This window comes from Gavia stellata, chromosome 1 (genome assembly GCF_030936135.1).
Source record: "Gavia stellata isolate bGavSte3 chromosome 1, bGavSte3.hap2, whole genome shotgun sequence".
NCBI classification, from domain to species: domain Eukaryota; kingdom Metazoa; phylum Chordata; class Aves; order Gaviiformes; family Gaviidae; genus Gavia; species Gavia stellata.
The window spans coordinates 115241496-115264187 of record NC_082594.1 but is presented as its reverse complement, the minus strand read 5'-3'; the positions used below and the strand labels follow the sequence as shown (position 1 = coordinate 115264187).

At 37.4% G+C, this 22692-nt stretch overlaps 1 protein-coding gene across 1 annotated transcript in view; it reads right to left on the bottom strand.

Annotated features, from left to right (window-relative positions):
- CADM2 (cell adhesion molecule 2) overlaps positions 1–22692 on the bottom strand; it is a gene marked incomplete at its 5' end in the record, with an annotated part of 228658 nt that overhangs the window by 98734 nt on the left and 107232 nt on the right. The window contains 2 exons of the mRNA XM_059820833.1: positions 14782–14952; positions 21310–21447. Of these exons, the coding sequence (XP_059676816.1) occupies positions 14782–14952; positions 21310–21447 (309 nt within the window). The remainder of the gene's footprint in view (positions 1–14781; positions 14953–21309; positions 21448–22692) is intronic.

Here is a 22692-nt window from a genome sequence, read left to right as displayed (position 1 = left end):
TTGTGACCAGAGGTTTTCTTCTATACATAATGATTTAAAAAGCCTTAAAAGTACTGCTAGTAAGAAAAGGCTTTGTTTAACAATGTAATTCTGCATTGGATCCAATAATAGGAAACACACCATTGGATCCATTCAAGAAGAGAGCTATGCTTGTGTGACAAAGCAATGCTTCCCACCGTGATCACTGAGCTTCCCATGAATGCCAGGTTTTACCTTCATAGACCCTAAGCAACAAAAGTCTTATTAACTACTCAAGCTGCCTGCATAGACAGCAATTGCCACTGCCCAGGAAATCTCGCAAATTTTCCTTTGCCACCGAAAGGGATGGAAATGTATTATCCCCCCACCTTTCTGTTATCGCCCACTGACTGTTGCCAGACCACCCTAAGTTCTGACATAATCATGTAACTGTGTGCAGCAGCATCTCCTGCCTGGATCTATAATACTCAGGTTTACTCTGCCAATTTAATTAATTTATTTACCTTGTTGTTTAATTTTTTTAACACTAACCACCATTTCCTCTTTGTACCAGAGTCCAAATTAGATTGATTCATTACAACACAATTTTCTTCTTACAGGTTTAGCTAAATTATGAGCTACCAACAGCATGTCTTTACTTCATAGCTTTATTTTATGACCACAAACCTTCTGAATATTGAAAAGCTTCCATAAATTTCTCTGATATTTTATTGTGGCAGTGAACAACAACAGTTCTGGTGCTATCATTTTAAAAAATGTTATAAAAATCTAACAGTCCGATAATAAAAGATTATTGCTACCTGGTAATAAATGACTGCCAGATGATAAGATTTTTAAAGTATTTCCTGAGAGACTAATTCATTTATTTTCTACCTGGTTTTGTCTGGTTTTTCAAAAAAAGCATGATTGTGAAATCTATTTATGTCACAGCCTTCTACATTTTTCATCATGCTTTTTCACTCTTATTTCCTTGGAACCTTTCCATCATTTCCAGATACAAAGATAAAATAAGCAGATACCTCTGAAAATGATGATGTATCTACTTTCCAGATTAATTAGCACTGGAATAAGCATAGGACAGTTTAAGGTATCTTTTTTTTCCAGAAACCATGAGATGATAATAATTTTCATATACGGATAGCAATTACAAAACTCCTTGAAAATTTGTATTCCTACACAATTTTTTGCCTATTTCTAAAAAAAACCTAAGTAATTAAGCTTAGAAAAAAAGACTGTTAAAGTAAATTCCAAGGACAAACCACTCTAGTATGTACAAAAATAAACAACAAATTGGATATCCCAAATGAGATCTGAAAGAAGAGAGAGGAGTACTCTAATCATCTCTGTGAAAGTGCTCACCATTTTTAATAGCTTTTACACTTACCAGCTGCGTGCATCCTACAGCTGTGAATCAGCATTCCCCAAAATTGGGCTTCTTTTGTAAATGACAAGTAGGATGGCTTCTGCCTGTGCCCTGTTGCTTTGAATAAGCACTCGCAAAGCAAGTCTGCATTGGTAAAATTCATCAAATTACCCTGGGAGATGCAGTAAGTTTGATGCTCTGCTTCAGAATGTAACAAATGACTCATTGCTTAAATAGATGAGAGAAAAACTCAATATTATGTATCTGACAAATTATTTTATTATTAGTATTGGTGGGTGAGACAATCTAGATCAAATGATTGTGTCATGGCGATGCTATTTCATTTCAATAAATGTATTCATCAATACTGTAAAATTAAGCTTTATAATATTTTTTAAACACTTAGCTTTGATAAAAGTGAATACTTGGCACCATATCTGCATGCATATTCCTATATCTTCTTTTTACACTCCTTTAAAAACTACTTTAAAATCAAGGAGGGCCAGAAACAGCATATGGTCCCTTTGTTATCTCAGATTCTTTGATGAGTATTATATCATTCTTTATCTTGTCTCTTTTAATTTAGTTTAAAATGACGTTTGTTGAAGAAAAAAGTAATAACAGTTTGTACCAGAAGAGTGTAAAAACACTCTCCTGGATGCAACACAACAAGCCAAATGCCAATGTGGATGAAAAGAAAGCTCGATCAGTGAAATATTCTCTCCTGCCACCCATAATTCATGAATGCCTGAATTCAAGCACCAACCTGGCAGGAAACTGTCTAAGTTACTAATTCTGTGAACAATGATTATCTGGTAGTTTCTTAAAAATATTTGTAGTACCTGTTTCAACATCTCACCTGTCAGTCATACAGTACTCGTTCACCACAATTGCTAAAAAGAAGAAAAGTAGTTAGAATGTGATAGTGCATAATGTGTGGCTTGGGGTTTTGGGAAGGTGAAAGAGAAGATGGAGGTACACTACCAAAGCTCCACAGTTCCTCTCTGCTCCATTTAAAAATGCATTAAAACCTTACCCTTCCTTTGTCATGTAATGTGTTCTTTGATCATTCTTACCTACTTTGTGCTTCGTCTTAAAACTGGCAGAGATAAATGTGAGCATAGCGTTGGATATATCGGTAGGTCCTACTGAATTAAGTGGTAGACAGAGTGGCACTGTCACCACAGTTCTAAACATGTGCCACGTCATGAAGATAGTTAGCACCAGTAGCACTGCCTGTGTAAATATGGCTATTCCCCTTTACATGCTGTTGCAGAATAGGTCGCGGGTTTCTTAGTTATCCATTAAATCCCATACACACATGAAAGATATGCTAGAAATAATATTTTCTTTGGCAACTCAGTTCTGTTTTCTTCAGTGAACATAAGCTATGAAGCTTAGTTTTACAACTTGTATCTTGTTTAATTATTTCTGTCATGCCACTTCTTCAGACTAAACAATCTCCATTTTGCCAGTCTCTGCAGATATGTAAACCTCTCTGTTCCATTTAACATCTCCGTTGCCTTACACTGTGTTCTCTCCAAATTATTTATATTTTATCTCATTTTTGCCATGTCACCTAAAAGGAGTAAAGAAAAAAAGCAAAAGAAAAAAAACCCTTCTGCCTAAATCACATACGTTATCAAGAAATGCCTAACTCTGAGTTAGCACATTACCTTTCAATGTAACTTTATCTTCTGCATCCTCAGTTTCTTTTGCTTAAGGCCTTCAGTTTTCTGTTATGTCTGACTTAAATCATCTTGAATATGGCTTGAGAATTACAGCACATCCAAAACTCCTGAAGGAGTAAATAAGAGCTCTGAATGCTCAGCATACCCAAATACCCCTTCAAGCCTTTCTCTGACATTCATATCAGATATTGGGCATTATAAAAGTTTAATCTATATAAAAATATCTAAGCAGTAGTATGGGGACATGAAAATTTGACTTGTTTTTTATAAACATATACCACACCCTCATGAAGGGTAAAACCTCTATTCCTTGGGAGGTCCTACTAACAGTCTCCATATATATTTTCCTCCAAACTATCTCACCTGCTGCTAGTCCTTAGTTTTGAAAATAAACAGTTCCCCAAAACTGTCCTATAGGGAAGGCCTGGAACAGCTTTGTTCTTCTGTCATTAGGTTGACTGGCTGAAGGTGACCAGAGTTGTAACCTGGGGTATGAGCTATACAGATTCTGTAATTTTCAGTCTCCTTCCAAGAAGACAGGTCTTTTCCAACCTTAGTGATTCTGTGATTCTGTGATTCTGTGAAGGCAGCATGGAGCTTAGTGGATCTTAGTCATGTACCCGAAAAATCCTTGCTCTAATTGGAACCTGATGTGGAACTTCTCAGACACTGGACTGTCATTCAGCCACTCAGTCTTTATTTTCCTGATAGTGCTACCCGAGATAAAGTAGTTATAACAAGTATATTTAAAAACTTGTTTTCTTGTTTTTCTGTAAATTCAACCTTCCACTATATATCTCTAACATAGACCATCTAATATATTCACATTATATCCATGTAGACATTAATCTTATCAATTACAATGCAGAGGGATTATTTTTTTAATCACTTTTACAGTAACTGATTTTTACTTAGATTAGGAGCTTCAAAAATCAGCCAGTCAGTCAGTCTTGGGGATACTGCTGCTGGGCTGTCTGGAATAGAACATTATTTCTGGAACATACCTCCTTACATAGAGAAAGGTTTACCATTACAGGAAATCAGCTGCACTGCTTTTTTTACACCATTACACTAGTTTTCTGGTATTTTCAGGTAGACAAACTAACTTGTTCTCTTTCTTATGTCCACCTAAGAATACCCTCCAGTGGCTTCATTGACTCACTGTGGGGATTTCTACTGATGACAATGGCACGTGGCCAGTCATGACCAAATTAACTATGCGACCTCAAAAGCCTACAGTGAACTCTGTAAGGTTCTGTCCCCAGCCTCCCCTCCAGAAAGAAAACAGATTTTAGCCCATCAGTGCTCATTAATTCAGAAACGTCACCACACTGACCCAAGCTAGCATCTCCACATGGCAAAGCACTGTGCGGTTCAAACATGTATTTGGAACAGCTTCAGGGATGACCTCACTGTGCTCCATTTACCAGCATAGCCACAGCCTGTGTCTTTTCTGTCCTTTTCACATAATCACAGAATCACTAAGGTTGGAAAAGACCTGTAAGATCATCAAGTCCAACCATCAACCAAAAAAAAGCCACCACCATGCCCATTAAGCCATGTCCCACAATGCCACATCCACCCACTTCCCTGGGCAGTTTATTCCAGTGTGTCACCTATCTCTCAGTAAAGAAATTTTTCCTAATATCCAGCCTGAACCTCCCGTGGCACAACTTGAGGCCCATCACTCCCGTCACTCGTCACTTGGGAGAAGAGACCAACACCCACCTCTCTGCAACCCCCTTTCAGGTAGTTGTAGAGAGTGATGAGGTCTCCCCTCAGTCTCCTCTTCTGCAGACTGAACAACCCCAGTTCCCTCAGCCGCTCCTCATAAGACTTGTGCTCCAGACCCCTCACCAGCTTCATCGCCCTTCTCTGGACATGCTCCAGCACCTCAATGTCCTTCTTGTAGTGAGGGGCCCAAAACCAAACACAGGATTCAAGGTGCGGCCTCACCAGCGCCGAGTACAGGGACACGATCACCTCCCTACTCCTGCTGGCCACACTATTTCTGATACAGGCCAGGATGCCGTTGGCCTTCTTGGCCACCTGGGCACACTGCTGGCTCATCTTCAGCCGGCTGTCAATCAACACCCCCAGGTCCTTTTCTGTGGGGGAGCTTTCCAGCCACTCGTCCCCAACCCTGTAGCGTTGCCTGGGGTTGTTGTGGTTTTACCACAGGTTGTCTCTTTGCTATGCCTAAAGGCTTTCTCCTCTGAAATGGAATTATATTTATTTTATGTTTATTTCCTGAACATCCTATTTTTAATATTATTAAAAGTTCCTTCCCAAACGTGCTTTGAAACCTTCTTGAGCCCTCTCTTAAACACACTACAAGCAAATAGAATAACCTGCCCACAACATATTTTAAAGTTTTTATGCAGAATAAACAAGCCACTCTGTGGATTTTCCTACAAAAGATTTTAGAGAGAAATAAATTATATTAGATTATATTTCACTTGTAAACCATATTTGAACATAAGCCTCCAGATGGGAAAGGTCAGGATTGTACATTAACCCTTTGAACTAAATATCCCCTTTGAAAGATGAAAGTTTGGCAGTAAATGGACCCACAAGTTTTTGAATTATTTTGCATTTAAATAATGGATTTCTTATTTTCATCCATCATTAACCTAATTGATCTTATTTAAACATGCAAATTGTGGCACTGAACTTTCTTGTTCACAGATATCATTCTTTACTGTTTACAGTAACTATCCTTTATGTTTCCTTTGTTTCAAGCTTTCACTAATATGAAAAAGCTTAAACAAGATAATTTTACTCACTAACACAGTGTTTACATAATTATTGAGCTAAATAATTAAATATAAAAACTTCTTAATTTTCATTCAATATGAAGAGGTGTACATGTACTGAAGGCTGTATCTTTTAATTTGCATTCTTATTATTACTATTTTTAACTGCATCTTACACTGGTAAATATGGAAATATCCCTCCTTTAAGGGAGACAGAATGGAAAGAATGGTTCCTGAAGTATTGAAATTACACTGAGATATATCTTCCATAAATATTCACACTGTGATTCAGGGATAAAAAAATCCTGTTTGAGGAAAACACCAGAAGAGTATCTCAACACAGGTGAGTCTTGGGCGGAAACCTGAATGTGTACAAAGTGTAAACTTGTCTCACAATGTCATAGGGAGTCAACTGGAAGATCCTGAAGTTCTCTCATTCGCAAGGTCACAGCAGTCCAGCAGAACATCTTCATTGAAAGAGAAAAGCAAGAACACCACTCAGATAGTTGACGTCTAAAGGATGGGAGCATCAGTCGCAAGAGGTGGTACCTCTCTGTCAGACTCAGGTAGCCATTTAAGAAAACATCTAGCTTTTCTTCATAAGCTATTAAAGGACTTAAATGGCTGGCAGTTTTTTACTGAAGTGATGGAAATCCCTGCTTGCTTAGGCTTACAGAGATTATCTATGATCAGAGAGGGAGGTTTTGTGAGAGACCAAGGTCCTGTCTGCACATCACACAGAAAACATAGCCCTCTTGCTTTTTAAGCAGGAATGAAAAGTGGCTTTAATCAGCGAGACCATCTAAGTTGTGAGATGGTCGGATAGAGAAATCCACTTGAAAAGCTGAGATCTAAGAACCCGAGGTCCAGGCCTCCTATTCTGTAGAGATGGAGTACATCCTGAAAACAATATTGCTATAGCCAAGCCCAGGTGATCAAGATGCTGGGTGGCGTCTTACACTAACCAGCTACTACTTTCCATTAGCTCAGGATGGGAAGTATACTTCATTGATAAGGATAAAGGACACATGTAAAAAAGATCCCTGGGACAGGCCAGTGCTGGAGCAGAACCCAGCACTCTGGTGTCTGAAGCAAAGTGGTTGTTCTTACAGTACCCAGAGTCCTGACAAATCACTCAAAAAACAATTGTTTTGGGTTTCCCTCTTGTGGCCTATTATTCACACCTGGCTGTGTCAGGTATGCTTAGCAGGACTGATAAGAGATGACGGTCTGATAATGACTTAATGACTTCCAAAAGGTTGTGTCTAGGTAGTTGTACAATGATGACAGCACACTGTTTCCTCAAAAAAAGAACACATAGCCTAAATGTGTCTCATTCCCAGAGCTGAGTCTAAGAACTCTGAAGAATAAAAGCATCAAAGCCAACAAAAGCATTAGGAGTATATCTGTTTGGAACAAAACAATTCTGTTTCCTCAAAGGGAAATTTTCTTTGCCATGTGTTATGAACAGTATGCAACAGGATGGGCCATGACAGAGAATGTGCTGCTGCATCTGTGCCATCATGTTACTCTTGAAAGAAGGCTTAATCTTGAGATACTGGCTACCTTCCACTCTCTGAGGTGTCACAGCTCCCAAACACTCAAATTATTCTAAGATAAAATGGTTATAGCAAGAGAGCAAATCGTGCTAATTTCGAATAAAGAACTGCAACGCCCTGGATGTGCGAACCTCAAGTGAGTTCTTTCTTTTATGGCCCTAGAGAATTATGCCCTTGGAAAATCCAGGTCTTTTCACTGTATCAGAAGTTGCAGGAGAATTGTGTGCATAAGCTTATTGACTAAAGATGCAGTTAGATAACATTTTCTCTCATGGCAAAGCCAAAACAAGTTTCAGTTCTTACAAACACTCCTGACTCAACATACAGTCTGTCTGTGTTTATTTGAACTGGCTCAATATTTTGGGGCCCTGTTAAATGAAAAATTGGAAGGCTGTGACACCTTATTATCCTAGTTAGTAAACCATTTCCTGCCACTGGAGTTGTATCTCTTGCCAGACTGTCTATACAAAGATTGAGGCAGTGTGTAATAATACCAAATATTTCCAGATTTTACTTTTAGCCAGTGTGTCTTTGAGGGTGTCACACAGCATAATGAAGAGATGCTTATAAGCAAATAAGAATGACCAATAATGCTGTTGACTGATCAGAAACCAAAAAAGATCAGCATCAATGAAGGAAATTTCTTTTGACTCTCATATTTTCTTCACATCGGAAAAACATGTTCTCTGCCTACACAGTACAAGCTACTTCCAAAAAAAGGGCAATGTGCCTTTGTTCCTAAACGATGGGTACTGCTTAACTCCTGGGGAGTTCTGGGAGACATACCTCAAGTGAAAAAATTAAATAAATAAAACAATTTAAAAAATAATCCTGAGGCCACAGAAAAAAGGAGACAAGTCATGCCAAAGTGCAAAAGCAAAAAAGTTTTTTAAGCAAAAAGCTGGGGAAAATAACTAAAGTAAGAAAAAAAAAATCAGCACACTAAAAGAAAATTAAAATCTTATATCTTAGTTGAACAGCTTCAAAAAGACAAATGGTCTGCCTCAGCCACACAGTTGAAAGAAAATGAAGGTGTGACACATATTTTACCCATTTACAGTACAGAAGGACCACATGTAGGCAACAGGGAAAACAGTCCCTCATCCCTCATACTTCATTATAGCTAAGAGGTGTCCAAGTCTGTGTGCTTTTGCATGGGCACACATCTGCCCTTTCTGAGCTACAAAAAGACAGCAAGTCCATGGTTAATATAGTCACCCTGAACAGCCACCTAAGATATTTAAAATGTAACTAATGCATTGGAATGAAACATTAAGATTTAAGGAAGACTTCTTTTTCTCTAAATATTGTTCTGATGTGCAACTGTAAGTATTTTAGGCATTCTCCATAGACAAAGGGTCTAACAGTCAACTATGCATGATCCTTTTTTGCCTTTTTTTTATAATGCCTTATTTCACATAGTACTATATGAATGTATATTATAATATATATTATATTTCCTATCTTATATTTTCACATTTTCACATATTCACACACACACACATATATGTATATTATATTTCATATATTTTCACTTATTTTTGTTCAGAATGTATTATTGTAGAAACTGTGTTCCAACAAAAACTTGAAACCAGCCAAGTAAAAACATTGGGCTAAACTCTCTTAGTGAGCATCAGGTAATGCAGCTCTTTGATAAAATTACTCTGCTTTACACCAGCAGAAATTCTAACCCCATCCTGTTGTCAGAGAAACCTCCATTTGTTAATAGATCAGAAATCACAGTAGTATGCTGTTGTTAGACACACACACACTATTTTCTACATGGCTGCACAAGTGCATTGCTGATTTGCTTATCTGTAGTCTGCTGCATTTGAGACGTTTTGTTTACTTAATTTAAAATCAATAAGTTTATTTCCCGGACAATAGCCAACACTCTCTTGGAATGGTTGCCTAATTTTAAAGTCAAGTTCGGACATTCATTGCAAAAGAATCTAATAACAACCCACAAATGAAGAAACAGCCTATTACACAGACATCGTTGGAATAGCCTGTAGAAGCACGTTAGCTGATGGCTATAGACTTGTCAGACTGACAATTCACTGCACATCTGTGTCTGCCAATATAGGATTTACTCAAAATTGCCTCTCTAGACACTTCTTTACATAACATATATTTAGCTTATTAGTGCTGTCATTTGGGAGTGTGGTCAGCTTTTGAGCAAGATCTCACTGTGTCCGTTAGCATGGATTGTATCACAGCTGCCATTTTAGAATCACGATGATTAGGTTTGAAGTTCAAATGATTTGATTTCACTTTAAAGCTTCAAAAGCAGCCTCTGGGGCAGACTTACACAATTAATTTTTACTGAGGTCTGCTGGGTAATTTACTGTAGTCAGAGAATCTTCACTAAGATAAGGTAATTACCACCAGGTAACTTCATGGCACTCTGTTTAGTAGGAAGCAACATGTTGGCTGGCTTCTGCTCAGGTAAGACCCAGAGGAAAGTGAAGATGCTGCTTCTGGGAAAGAACACCTGTATGAGACATTGAGGATGGACAAGGAGAATTCACTCACTTCCCAGATGTGGATCAGAAGTTGTACTTGCCCTCAAAATGTCTTTTCAGGAGTGTGCATGAGGACTTACAGTATACAATCTCATAAATATCATACTGAGAAGCTTTCAAAATTGAAGTACTGCACTTGTGACTCTTTAATACAGGAACAAAGAATGCATTCTTAGTTTAGTTTGAACACAGAGGTAAACAATGAAATGAAATATCCCTTTGAGATTTGTATTTATCTCTTAGAAGAAGCACTTCCTAATAATCAGTGGCAGCTAGGCTGACAAGTAAACTTCAGAGCAAAGCCACGGGGGATACAAGTCTATTTTAGGTTTACTGTTGACAGTAAGGGTCAGAGGAAAGATAAACTCAGCAAGCAGTGTCATGCTACCACAAGCCTCTGCTGGCCAAGCAGAAACTAAATTACGGCCCAACCTTTCAGCATGACAGAAAGACTTGGGCAATTGGGTTGCCCTGCAGTGCACAGAGCATGACATACAGATGAACAGGATCAAGCACAAGTGGGACTGTAACATAAATTAGTGATAAATAAAGCACAAAAGATTGGAGGAACTAATTATCCCACAGTCTGGAGTGGGGTACAGTATGCTTACCCCAACAGCATCCCTATTATTTTAATATTTGAACTCTGCAAAATTAATCTGGAAAGCCCTGTGAAAACAAGGACTGATCATGGTCTCCTTCAAGATATCCTTCTTTTGGTCAAGCTATAAATAATATAGGTAATCTCTGCTTCTAGACCTAACCATTAAAAAAAAGAAAAGAGCAGCAGAAGGACTCGGACATCACTTCTATTACATACACATATATATATATTAAAAGAAAATAAAAACTTTTTTATCTTAAAAGTTTAGTCCTCAGCTTCATTTCATGCACTGTAATACTACTGGGGAAAGCTGATTTCATTGCTCTATCACACTAATAAAAGCTAAGATTTGTGTAAGGGGAAGAGGGAATAAAGTATATTCCATATTGATATCGCTGATGATGGCATTACAGGCTTTCGTTTTGTTAAGTTTACTTCCTATTAAAGCTGATGATAAAAGCAGCTGTGTGGACTCATAAGCACCTCTATCTACATCTCTCCATGGACTCATTAAAAATATCTGTTTCATATAGTCTCATCGTCTAGGACAGATTTAATTTTATTCTATCTTTCACTAGGCATAAATAAAAACCTGTCATTTCAACCATTGTGTTGTTTTCCTTTTTCTCTACCTATCATCCACTGGATGCAAACACAATCCTAGAATTCCAACTGTTCTGTTGTTTTCCTTTTCTTTGCTTTTTTTGTTTTGATGAGGCCACAAATGTTTTGTCCATTGTCAGGGGCTAGTTGCTTGAAATAAAGCAGACTTTTTTTACTTTCCAGCATAATTATACAGGACAGAAATGGCTAGACAATTTATTATTGCCCTTCCTTTTTAACCAGTGATGATATGCTGGTAATTCATAAGGAGCATCCATGTACCACAGATAAAATTCTTCAGATTTTAGTAAGGTGTTTAAAAAACAAGTGCAGTTCTAGTGGGTGATGCCCAATCATTGTGCATCTGTTCTGTGCCAAAGTGATGCTCATGTGTGCTGTTCTGTTTGACCATTTTAAGGTACTTGCTTATCATTCTCCCATAGCTCTCTGCTCATCTGAAATACCCCTGAGACATTCAGAACAAGTGCCCTATGGAGCAATACCACACTACTTGGTTGTGATTTCGGAGGCTACAGGACATCAGATTAACAAATTCTCCTGACTTTTCTCATGGGGTCCCATAATTCATCTGTTTTGTCAGCACTATTTTTGAACTTCTGTCAGGTGGCACTGAGGATTTATTGGGTCAGCTCACATTGGGTCCTGTGAGCATGCCTCTCATTAATATAAACAGGATGTCTCTTATATGTTTGAAGTATTATGGATTGATGGAAAAAAGTCAGCAGCTTCCAGTGACTGCAGTAATACCCACGATGATGGTGAGCAATACCAGGAAAATAAAACCAAAGGGCCCAGTTTCAGTGTGATGCACTCTATTCAGAGTCTTTGGGATTGCTCTAGTAAAGCATCCTTCACCTCTTTTTCCTTCAAGGCTCTCTGCCGAACCACATCATTTTTTCCCAGAATCTCCTTCTCTTTTTATAGTTTTCTTTAGCAACTTGCCCAGTGTAAGACTTCTGAGTATGTTGATTGGGTTTGGCTGAGATGGAGTTTATTTTCCCCATAGCAGCCCTCACAGTGCTGTGCTTTGCATTGGTAGCTAGAAGGGTGTTGATAACAGACCAGTGTTTTGGCTACTGCTAAGCAGTGCTCACACAGCATCCAGGCTGTCTCTCTGATGTTTCCCCCTCACCAGTAGGCTGCGGGGTGGGCAAGATCTTGGGAGGGGACATAGCCAGGACAGCTGACCCAAACTGACCAAATGGATATTCCACATCATATGACGTCTGCTCAGCAATAAAAGCTAAGAGAAGAAGAAGGAAGGGCAGGGGGCATTCATTATTTATGTTTGTCTTCCAGAGCACCCACTACATGTACTGAAGCCCTGCTTCCTGGGAAGTGGCTGGACATTGCCTGCTGATGGGAAGTAGAGAATAAATCTTCTGTTTTCCTTTACTTCCACGCGTGGCCTTTGCTTTTGCTGTATTAAGCTGCCTTTATCTTCACCCACGAGGTTTTTTTCTTATTTTCTCCCCCTGGTTCCTGCTGAGGAGGGGAGTGATAGAGTGGCTTGGTGGCACTTGCATCCAGCCAAGGTCAACCCACCACAGTTGACCATGGAGATGTAGGTGGTAAGGAAAAGAGCAATAATAGCCTGTTCTGTAATAGAATACTGCTTTCTCCATGGTTTTAAATGGTATTTCCACCCTCTCTTCTAAACCTGAGCTTCTTTTGGCAGATTTCTCACCTATCTTTCCATGTATAATGACTATATACTAGTGCTGTAGAGTATTAAATTGATTGGTGGAAAATTAATGGAGCAAGCAGGAATGATACAGAATAATTACTTGTGCATTGTGGCTTTTACTAAGTTGGCAGTCTGAGGGGGCAGTAACAAAAAGCACATTAGTAATTGTAAATGCCCGGTGCAGTTTGTCCTTGTTAGAGAACTTCAGTGAACCTGCAGAAGAGAGAGAGGGGTCTTGTTCAAAACATGAAGCAACAGGCATAGAGGAAAATGCACCCCTCTGCTATTTAGTAAGGTAGTGTCTTGCTACCTAGGGTGCAAATCGGAAGGAAACAACAAATATTTAAGAAGCTTTGTAAATGAGAGGCCACAGAAAGGCTTCTTTGCCCTATGATCTTATGATGCTTATGCAAACCAGAACTTGGCCTTTATCTTGAACCATATTACATTGCAGCCACTGTGACTTAGTTTAAACCTCGTAAAGCTGTCCTGTGTCTGTATGTTCTGTTCCATTTAATTTGGTTCATCTCCTGTAGTGCCAACATCTTGAGCAGGGCACTGATGGAAGAGCAAGCAATTTGGAAGTGAAGGCATGGGCCAGCTCAGTGGCTGATGGTTGTGGGATTTAGAATTCAAGGAAATAAAGCTGTTAAGGATTCATCTCTCTAGTACAGATGCCATTTGAACATGTTAGGGGAGGCAGGTGTTTAATGGCCATTTGGTGAAGAAAGACTTTGATCTTCCTCAGTAAAATGATGGGTAGAACATTTCAGAAAACAGTTATTTTCAGTACATATTACTTGTGGATGCTAATCCACATCCTCCTAATTTTCAGACTTTTTTGCAAATGGCATTTTTAGCAATGCTGTCAGCTTCTATGCATGAAGTGCTTTTGCCATTACTGCATTTTACATGTGCCATGAGTCTTCGATGCTTATCGAAATATCCCTGTTTAGAAACAAGTTATATATGCCAGCAGTCCTTGACATGGTATCTTGGGAACTAGTTGCAGTTACTGGAAGCTTGTCTGCTTTATGGACAAGCTTGTCTGCATTATAGCAGGTTGATTACACCTACTCTAGAAACAGATTAATGAAAGATCTCTCCCCTTCACCTGGTCTGACAATATTTTGTAGATGCCTGTTTTTGCTAGCTGGCAATCAAAAGTACAGGTGTTCTACAGAAATCCAAATTGCTGTACCCTGAAGAATGGTGGGTGCAAGTGAATATGAAAATGTCATCTGATGGTGAAAAGGTGTTCTTCTGAGTGTCTCACATTTTATAAGTGAAAAAAAAATGACTCAGAGGACAACATGACTTCAGAGGAGGGCACCCAGATACATAGGCAGGTTCATTCAACTGTGAAACAATGCACTGTGGAAATCATCAAGTTTCCAGAAATCCTATTTGAAAAAATAAGCCAATATATAGAGATACAAAACAAATGTTTTGGATTATCTAGAGTAACATCCTGTACAGACAAGACCTAAAAATAAATCCTAAAGGGCTTTTCCTCCTGGACTTGTGTTATTAAAAGCATTACACAGAGTTTCATTAGCAGGGTTCAAAGTTATTGAGGCAGTCTGCTGCAAACTTTGCTTCTTCAAACCCTTGTTTCAAGTTTCTAGATACTTCCAAGGAAAATTGTGAACTACCAGGATCTTCATTTTTAAGAACTCTTTCACATTGCTACAATGATAAACAAAAAAGACAAACACATTTCCTTTCTACCATTTCTCAAAGCAAACCAGGAACTCAGTGCCATCGTGTTTTCTCTGGTAAAGCTCTCATTAAACGTTTTGGAGTTACTTTTGTAAAAAACAACAACAACAAAAAAACCCCAACCAACGAACCAAATGCAAACCAGAGAAGCTGGCTAAAAGAAAATGTTATCTATTCACACAATACCAGAGACTTTTACAATTTTCCCACAATAAAACTCTGAAACAAAACAAAACTATAAAAGCATGCATATATAACATGTATTACTTACAGTGTATTTCTAGAACCTGCATTGCTATCTGAGGTGTAGAGTTTAGGGACTCATGATCTACTCTGCAACTTACAACTGCACCATCATCATTGCGATCTGCTAGGAAATCCAGTGTGCTGCTGACTGTGAATGTTTTACGATTTGCATCTTCTTCTTTTAAATATTTAACATCTGAAAGAAAAAATAAACAAACAATTTTGTCGCCAATGTTTTTAGGAAAAGTAGTCCAGCATTAGACAGCTAAAATATCTATCATACTTGTTGAAAAAACACGTCTTTCATATCTGTATTGATCTTTTCAAAAGAAAAGTAATCAAGTTTAAAATTGGTTACATGATACTGTACTCAAATGGAAATTCCTTTCATTATTATCTCTTACATGTTTAGGCGCAAAGTTGATATAAACTTTCCCTGCAGTTCATTAGAAAATATGTGGTCTCCTCCCACCCTCACTTCCCTTAAATATTCACAGTGTCACTAAATAGTAAATTTTCTAAATCCATGCTTATAAACTTTCGTAGTAATGCAATACATGGATATTACTGAAGCCATGTGAACTACGGGTTGCATGCATGTAGTCACATTAATCCTGTGCTTACTTTATTCATTGCTTATTCTGTTGTTTGGCTATAATTACACTAATTTATGAATTAAAATAAACCAAGGTATAGCTATCAATGGTGATGAACAACTGTAAATAGAGCATGTCATAGCATTTACTGGACTCTACAGACAAGTCCCAAGAAGACTCGAAATAAAATTGCTTCACAGAATCACAGAATCGTAGAATATATTAAGGTTGGAAAATACCTGTAAGAACATCAAGTCCAACCATCAACCCAACACCACTATGCCCACTAAACCGTGTCCCAAAGTGCCACGTCTACATGGTTTTCGAACACCTCCAGTGATGGTGACTCAACCACTTCCCTGGGCAGCTTGTTCCAGTGTTTCACCACTCTCTCAGTAAAGAAATTTTTCCTAATATCCAGCCTAAACCTCCCCTGGCGCAACTTGAGGCCATTTCCTCTTGTCCCGTCACTCGTCACTTGGGAGAAGAGACCAACACCCACCTCTCTGCAACCTCCTTTCAGGTAATTGTAGAGAGTGATGAGGTCTCCCCTCAGCCTCCTCTTCTCCAGGCTGAACAACCCCAGTTCCCTCAGCCCTTCCTCATAAGACTTGTGTTCCAGACCCCTCACCAGCCTCATTGCCCTTCTCTGGACACGCTCCAGCACCTCAATGTCCTTTTTGTAGTGAGGGGCCCAAAACTTCAGAGACCTTCCACTCACTGCTTTGTATCATGGTAAATTGGCCTACTGCTTTTGTGCAGATTCAATTAAAAATCTCTTTGACAGTTTTCAGCCCAGATACGAGAGTGTGGGGAGCCTACAGCTATGCTTAAGAAGTATTCAACTCAGCTCAAGGTTAAGGTTCAAATTCAGAAAATATTGTTGTAGGACATACATGATAGACCAGAACTGAAGATCCAAAAGACAGCATTTATTTTTAAAAGTTTTAATTTAACTGCAACATGAGATCTTCTTACACATACTTTAGAATTGTTTTATTTGGTTCCCAACTACTTATAATACTTATTGATTTTAATTTATTTCAGCAAAATAGTAAGCTCATTATATTGATTTGTTGCAATGAAAGCTTTAAAAGACATATATAAATACATAAACATATATATTAAATTACACTGAGATTGCATATGTTCTCTGTGTCCTAAAAAAAGAAAAAATGAGAGTTTTCAGTTTTACAAATTATATTAAATCCCATTAGAGAAGAAGATGACCTAAATAAAATTTCCATGAAATATTGATTTAAAAGCAAATCTTAAATGGCTTAAGCTACATATTTTTATATTAAAAATACCTCTGAAATCAGAAAGGTGGTCTTTTTTGTTGTCTCCAGATAGATGAAGACACCATGTAGTTATACGATTTCCATTTTTCCCTAAGAAATATTTTTTTCTTGCATAGAAGCATTTTCCTGCCTGTTGGTTGCTAAGCTCTAAGAGATTGCAATTTCTGCCATGGTGGCTATTAATATTTAGGGATCAGTAGGTGAGAGAAATATTGACAGGGCTAAAGCAGAGTTATTATCATCAAACAACAAATGTCTTCACTAATATTTAAAGCAAACACATGAGATTTTGTTCCCAGAGTTAGGTTTCCAAATTTAATAATAAGCACCTATATAGACAGCCTTCTGCTTATAAATAATGTACACATCCCTTTGCTTGCTGACTTCATGTGGAGGACAGACAGCTCCTGAAAACATCAACAACTTTAATTTCAGTGAGAGGTTGTGGATGCTTAATCCCTTCGAAAAACAAAAGCAGTTAATTTCCTAAACAGATGTTTAGAAGCCTTTCTCTAGAAATCTATTGTTTGGAAGAGTTCAACTCTTGGAGCTAATTACCTCTGTAAAATGGATGGTGATACTATTCTATAAACTGTTGACATCCTCATCAACAGACTTAGCTTGTCTACTTTATCAGCTGTATCTTCTTAGATGTTTTTTCACAGCAAAATGAAGGTGTGATTGTAATATATGCTAACTGAATGTAAGCCCACCTGTATGTAAGAGCAGTGGAGATCAGGTACTGGGTATGTTACTGTATGCTAGCATTCAGAATATTTACCTGGGGCTTTTACAGAATTTTTAAATATGTCTACTGTAGCTCATTCTTTCATTTATTTTCTTGCTACTCCTCTCTCTCCTAAATACCCCCTCGAAAAATGTAAAAAACCCAAAGATCCATTACAGAGGCACTTTCTCTGGAAATCACTATAATGAAACAGGTTGGGGGATGACTAGATAGAAAGTCACTTTATAGAGGAGGAACTAGGGGTCTTAAGGACGGGTTGAACATTAGTCAACAGTGTGCCTTTACAGGGTTGAAAGCTAAAAAACGACTGCCCTGCATTAATAATAGCATAGCCAGCAAGTCAAGGCAAGTGATTCTTCTCCTTTGTTCAGCATCTAGAGCACCAGGTACTTGGGCTTTCCAGTACAAGAAAGAAGTCGACAAACCTGAGTGGGTTCAGCTGAAAGCCTTAGAGATGGTCAGTGGAGGGACCATATAATATACAAGGACAGCTTAAGATAGTTGGCTTTGTTCAACCTGAAGAAGAGAAAACTAAAACCAGATCAAACTGCTGCCTTCAAGTACCTAATGCATGGTCATAGAGAAGAAAAAGCCAGAGTCCTCTCAGAGGCATACAGCAGAAGTTGAGGGGCAATGAACACAAGTTACACCAAGGCAAAGTCTGATTATGTACCATAAAATACCTACATATAATGAAAATTCTCGACAATAAGGGCTTTCAAATATTCAAACATCCCACCCAGACAGACTATGGAATCTCCATCCTTGGAGATTTTTCAAAATTGAATTGGAGACCACCTTCAGCAACTTGATCTAACCTTTGAACAGAGGTTGGGTGATATGAAATCTAAGGGTCAACTATGGGACCACTTCTATGACTCTATCAGCTAAGTGCACATACAGATATTCTTGTATTAACTAATACCAGTTTATATCTCATAAGTATAGATGTTTGATAGTGAAAATACTAAATAGAAATCATAGAACGTCTATTCATTGTTCATTGTCAACTATTTATAAAAGCACATACTTGTAACATCCATATAGAAACACTCATCTTTTAAAAAGACAGTTTTGCTGTTTTTACAAGGCAAATATAATTTTTGTTTACATTTAAAATCAAGTTCTGCCATGAAATGGCCTTGTTATCTAAAAAATTTTTATCTTCGTTTTAGAGATTGATCAAGACAAAACGTTCAGTGCCTTTCTGAATTCTTTGTGCATACTAAAAATACATAAACTAATTCAAAATGTCTTAATCTATTGCAACAAAATGAACTGATATTATCTTATTTCTTTCTGAAGCCCAATTTTGCTAGGAAAAAAATAAAAGAAAATCCATTAAAAATATTCCTGAAACCTAAAAATAATTTTTTTACATAATATTGTTGAAATAGCATGTAACTAATTTTGTTGAAAAAATAGATCATTTTTTAACAAAAATTATGTATTTAGCTTCTCCAATATTTTTGCTTTTAATAATCTTCAAGAAATGTCACCAGAATGCTAAACTGCATATCGCTTTGTTAATTTGTTGCACATGTGAGAGACAGAACACTAAAGTAAAAGGTATGGTACTCAGTGCTTCACATTCAGTCTCTCTCATTACTAACACTTACTCTATCAAACAGTATTCCTTTACCAGATGATAATTCCTTTTTTGAGTAATAACAATGGAGCTACAATTTTAGAACGGCTTTTTCCCCTTTGGTGCAACTCTGAACTCAATGCATCATTTATATTCTTTTGCACCATGTATAATACACTGTAACACAATTGGATTTACTGGTGCTAGACAGACGAACTCCTAACCTTTAATGTCAGCTGCATTAGCATATAATTTCATATCTATTTTCTCAGATTTATCATTTCACCTTTCACAGTGCACAAAGCTAATGTAACTTCTGCTGATGCCACTGCAAACTGGTTAGGTTATTTTATTTCTAACCTTTGTGAAATGGCAATGCGCTCTTCAGAAGACCTAGAAAACGAAACTAAAATGAATGTGCTCAGTACTTTCCTCTCATTTCTGTTTTTTTTTTTTTTTTCTTTACTGTTCTTTTTCACACATCTTCATTGTCCCTTCCCCACCCCCTTTTTTAAAAAACATCCCATTAGGAACTGTTGAGAAGAGCAAATGAGTTAGAGTCAAATCACCAAATTGCTTGTTTGGCTTCAATTAAATGTCAGCTGAAAGAAAGGCAAAGTTATTACACCAGATTTTAAAATATAATTTTTAAAATAACATCTTTTCAGATGTGTTGCCTTGCTGTTAGGCCAACTGTATCATTGGTTCCCTTAATGTATTGACATTGCTTAGAGTGATTTTCAATCTTTACAGGTCTTGAATATAATATATATTCATCCTGTCATCTTTTCTGCATGACAGAATCTGTGCTGTGCCATGTGTGTTAGCTGTACTGTTAAATTCTTCTTTTTAATTACGTTTGATGAGGTGCTTACTTTTCTTTCAGCAATTTCCTTGAGTTTCCCAGTTGCTGGAAAGAATGGTACTCTGTTTCCCCATGTTCTATCCTTGTTAGAGGTGTTCAAACACCCTTCAAATGATTCCAGCCTAAAATTTCTGCCTCCTTCAACACTATTCCGATTTTCATCAGAAATCTAAAGATGCTTCTAGAATGGACTGGGTTCCTTGGACAATCAACTGCAATCTGCTTTACCAATTTTATATCACAGCTCTGGTTGCATACATTGAACTGTGGTAAAGAATACTAAAGGAAGATTAATGAATTCTGTAATTAATGCTGTAACTTTGCTTGAGGCAGTTTATTGAGCTAACAAAATCCACAATGTCAGACAAATATGAGACAAAGCAGATAAAAGTTGTGTTTTTTTAGAAAAAGCTATACAGAAAAGGTGGATTTTGCATCATTTATTGATCTGGTCTTATAGCAGAATAAATAGAGGTGACATGAATAAATACCAATACCTTACCTTTTTTATTCTTCTACTCTATAATGGGCATCTCAGTTGGCTGTGGTAGATGTGACTAAGCCTTCTGTTATAGGAATCTCTCTCCACCCATTCACCAAAAAGGATTTTAAACTATCCTGATATTTATGAGAATATGGACTAGAAAAGCAAGTTTTAAGTAAAGAACACACAAAGTGAAAGAAAAGACAGAAAATAAATAAATAGCTTATATGCAACTCTTCCCTATCTCACTGCATCCTCAAAGGCAAATCATTGCTTTCAGCTTTGGTTTTAGTCACCCCATGACTTTTCAGTTACAGCAGACTTTGTCCAACTCCCCCCACTCCCTGTGAAATTCTCCTCATCCGCTTTGAAGCCTACCTTCTCCCTGCTCCTCACACCACACTGTCAGCATCCTTGCCTCAGCTGCAGGTTCCCTGTTTCCCAGCTGAGATTCCCTCAACTGCTACATCCTGACTCTTCCTCGGCAGAGCAGGCTCCATAGCTCCCCTACGGCAAGTGCAATCTCCTGTCTCCTCCAGACAGTTTTGCCTCACCGCGTCACTTTACTTAGAGGAATGTAACATAAAACTGGCAATTGACCAAATCAGACATATGTGATATTAGAAAGGCAAAAAGAAATGAAAATATGAAGTATCTCGTGTGAGTGGTACAGCTGTGATAACAATAATGCATAAAACGTTTCTCTACAAAGCATCACAGTTGAGTTTATTATGCTGAACAGAGTTCAGAGCAATTCAAAACATCAGTTTTTACCATCTGAAGAAAAAATAAAAAGATGGTTATATGACCATTCCAGTAATTTACAATCAATTCCTTATCTATATACTATCACTGATTAATTTAATGATTAAATATGAGAAACTTTACAAATATGAATTAAAAAATATAACTCTAAATAACGTGTAGTTTTGAACAATTGGACAAAATTACATCAAAGTCCTTTTAAATACCTTTAACTTCTTTGTCATTCTTGAACCATCTGATATCAGCTGCCGGTTTACTACCAGACGTCTTGCAAGTTAGCTGCATCCTCTCTCCCTCCATAACTGGTGAGGTAAATCCAGTAATTTGTGGCTTCTCAGGAACACCTAACAAGCAAACAAGAGAAATGCCTCTGATAGTGTCAGGTGCTGCCATAAATACATGACCAACTTAAAGTTCACTTCTTCATATACTCTAAATTCTGGAAGCAGAGTAATTAGTTCCTTGACTTCTATCAAAATTGAATGTCAGTGAATCCTGTTTCCTATTGCAGATAAACTGTCAGTCTGAACTGTACTTGATTCTAAAGAATTAAAGAAAACAGGAATTATCTAGTTTTCTAAGGGAAACAGACTGTATTTTAAAAACTATCTTATCTACATATATTCTGCATGGAGGTCTAGTCTGACTTAAACTGGTCTGCACAGCAAGCAGGATGACAAAGTATATTAGAAGTACAGCTGTGAAAATAAAATGTAACTGGCAACAAAAAGCTGAACTGATCTAAGTTCAGAACAGATGTTTAAGCATGAATTATGAAGATTTTAAAAAAAAATCCAGGGAAAAGGGAGGATGAAAATGAATACAGGAGTTACTATATCTTTGGAGAACACATAACCAAAAAAACAACAGGTATAATAACAATTCCATTGGCTATGGAGAATTCTTCAGCTGAATCCAAGTTCTTTGGAGGAGGTTGTACAATCATGACATACTATACACATAATATTAAATTTGGAAATAGTTGGTTTTCAATGAACCATGGAAGATTTAAAAAAAAATTATGAAGAGAACTGGGAAAAATATGATCACTACATGTAAAAGTCCATCTGACTTCCAAAAACACAAGAATAACTTATTTTAAAATTATACTAATGACCGTAATTTTAAAATCTCTGAAAATGTCATTTTTATAACTTGCATCTGCAGCGCTTTGACGCATTCATATTTGTGGCTAGATAAAGGGATCAGTCACAGTAATTGATCCTCTGCCCTGTATTTCACAATCTGGTTTGTTTACATCTCTTTTCCAAAATGACAGATTATGTACATAAAAACGAAGCAGCAGTACCTATCACATAGTACATTTCTGTAATAAATCTACTCCTCTCTTTCAGAACAGAAAATGGTGTCTGCTGTAATACCTTGACACTTAAATCTTCTAATCCGTAACAGAGCAGTCAATAAAGAGATTATTAGTACATAAAAGGATAGGTTATCTGATTAAAAGATGTAATACATTTCAATGGAAAATATCCCATTCTCAGATAGAAAGGTTCCAAGAGTTTAAAATGTTACTTTGAAATAGAAAACTACAAATATAAAATGAAAAGACAGGCATCTTAAACCTT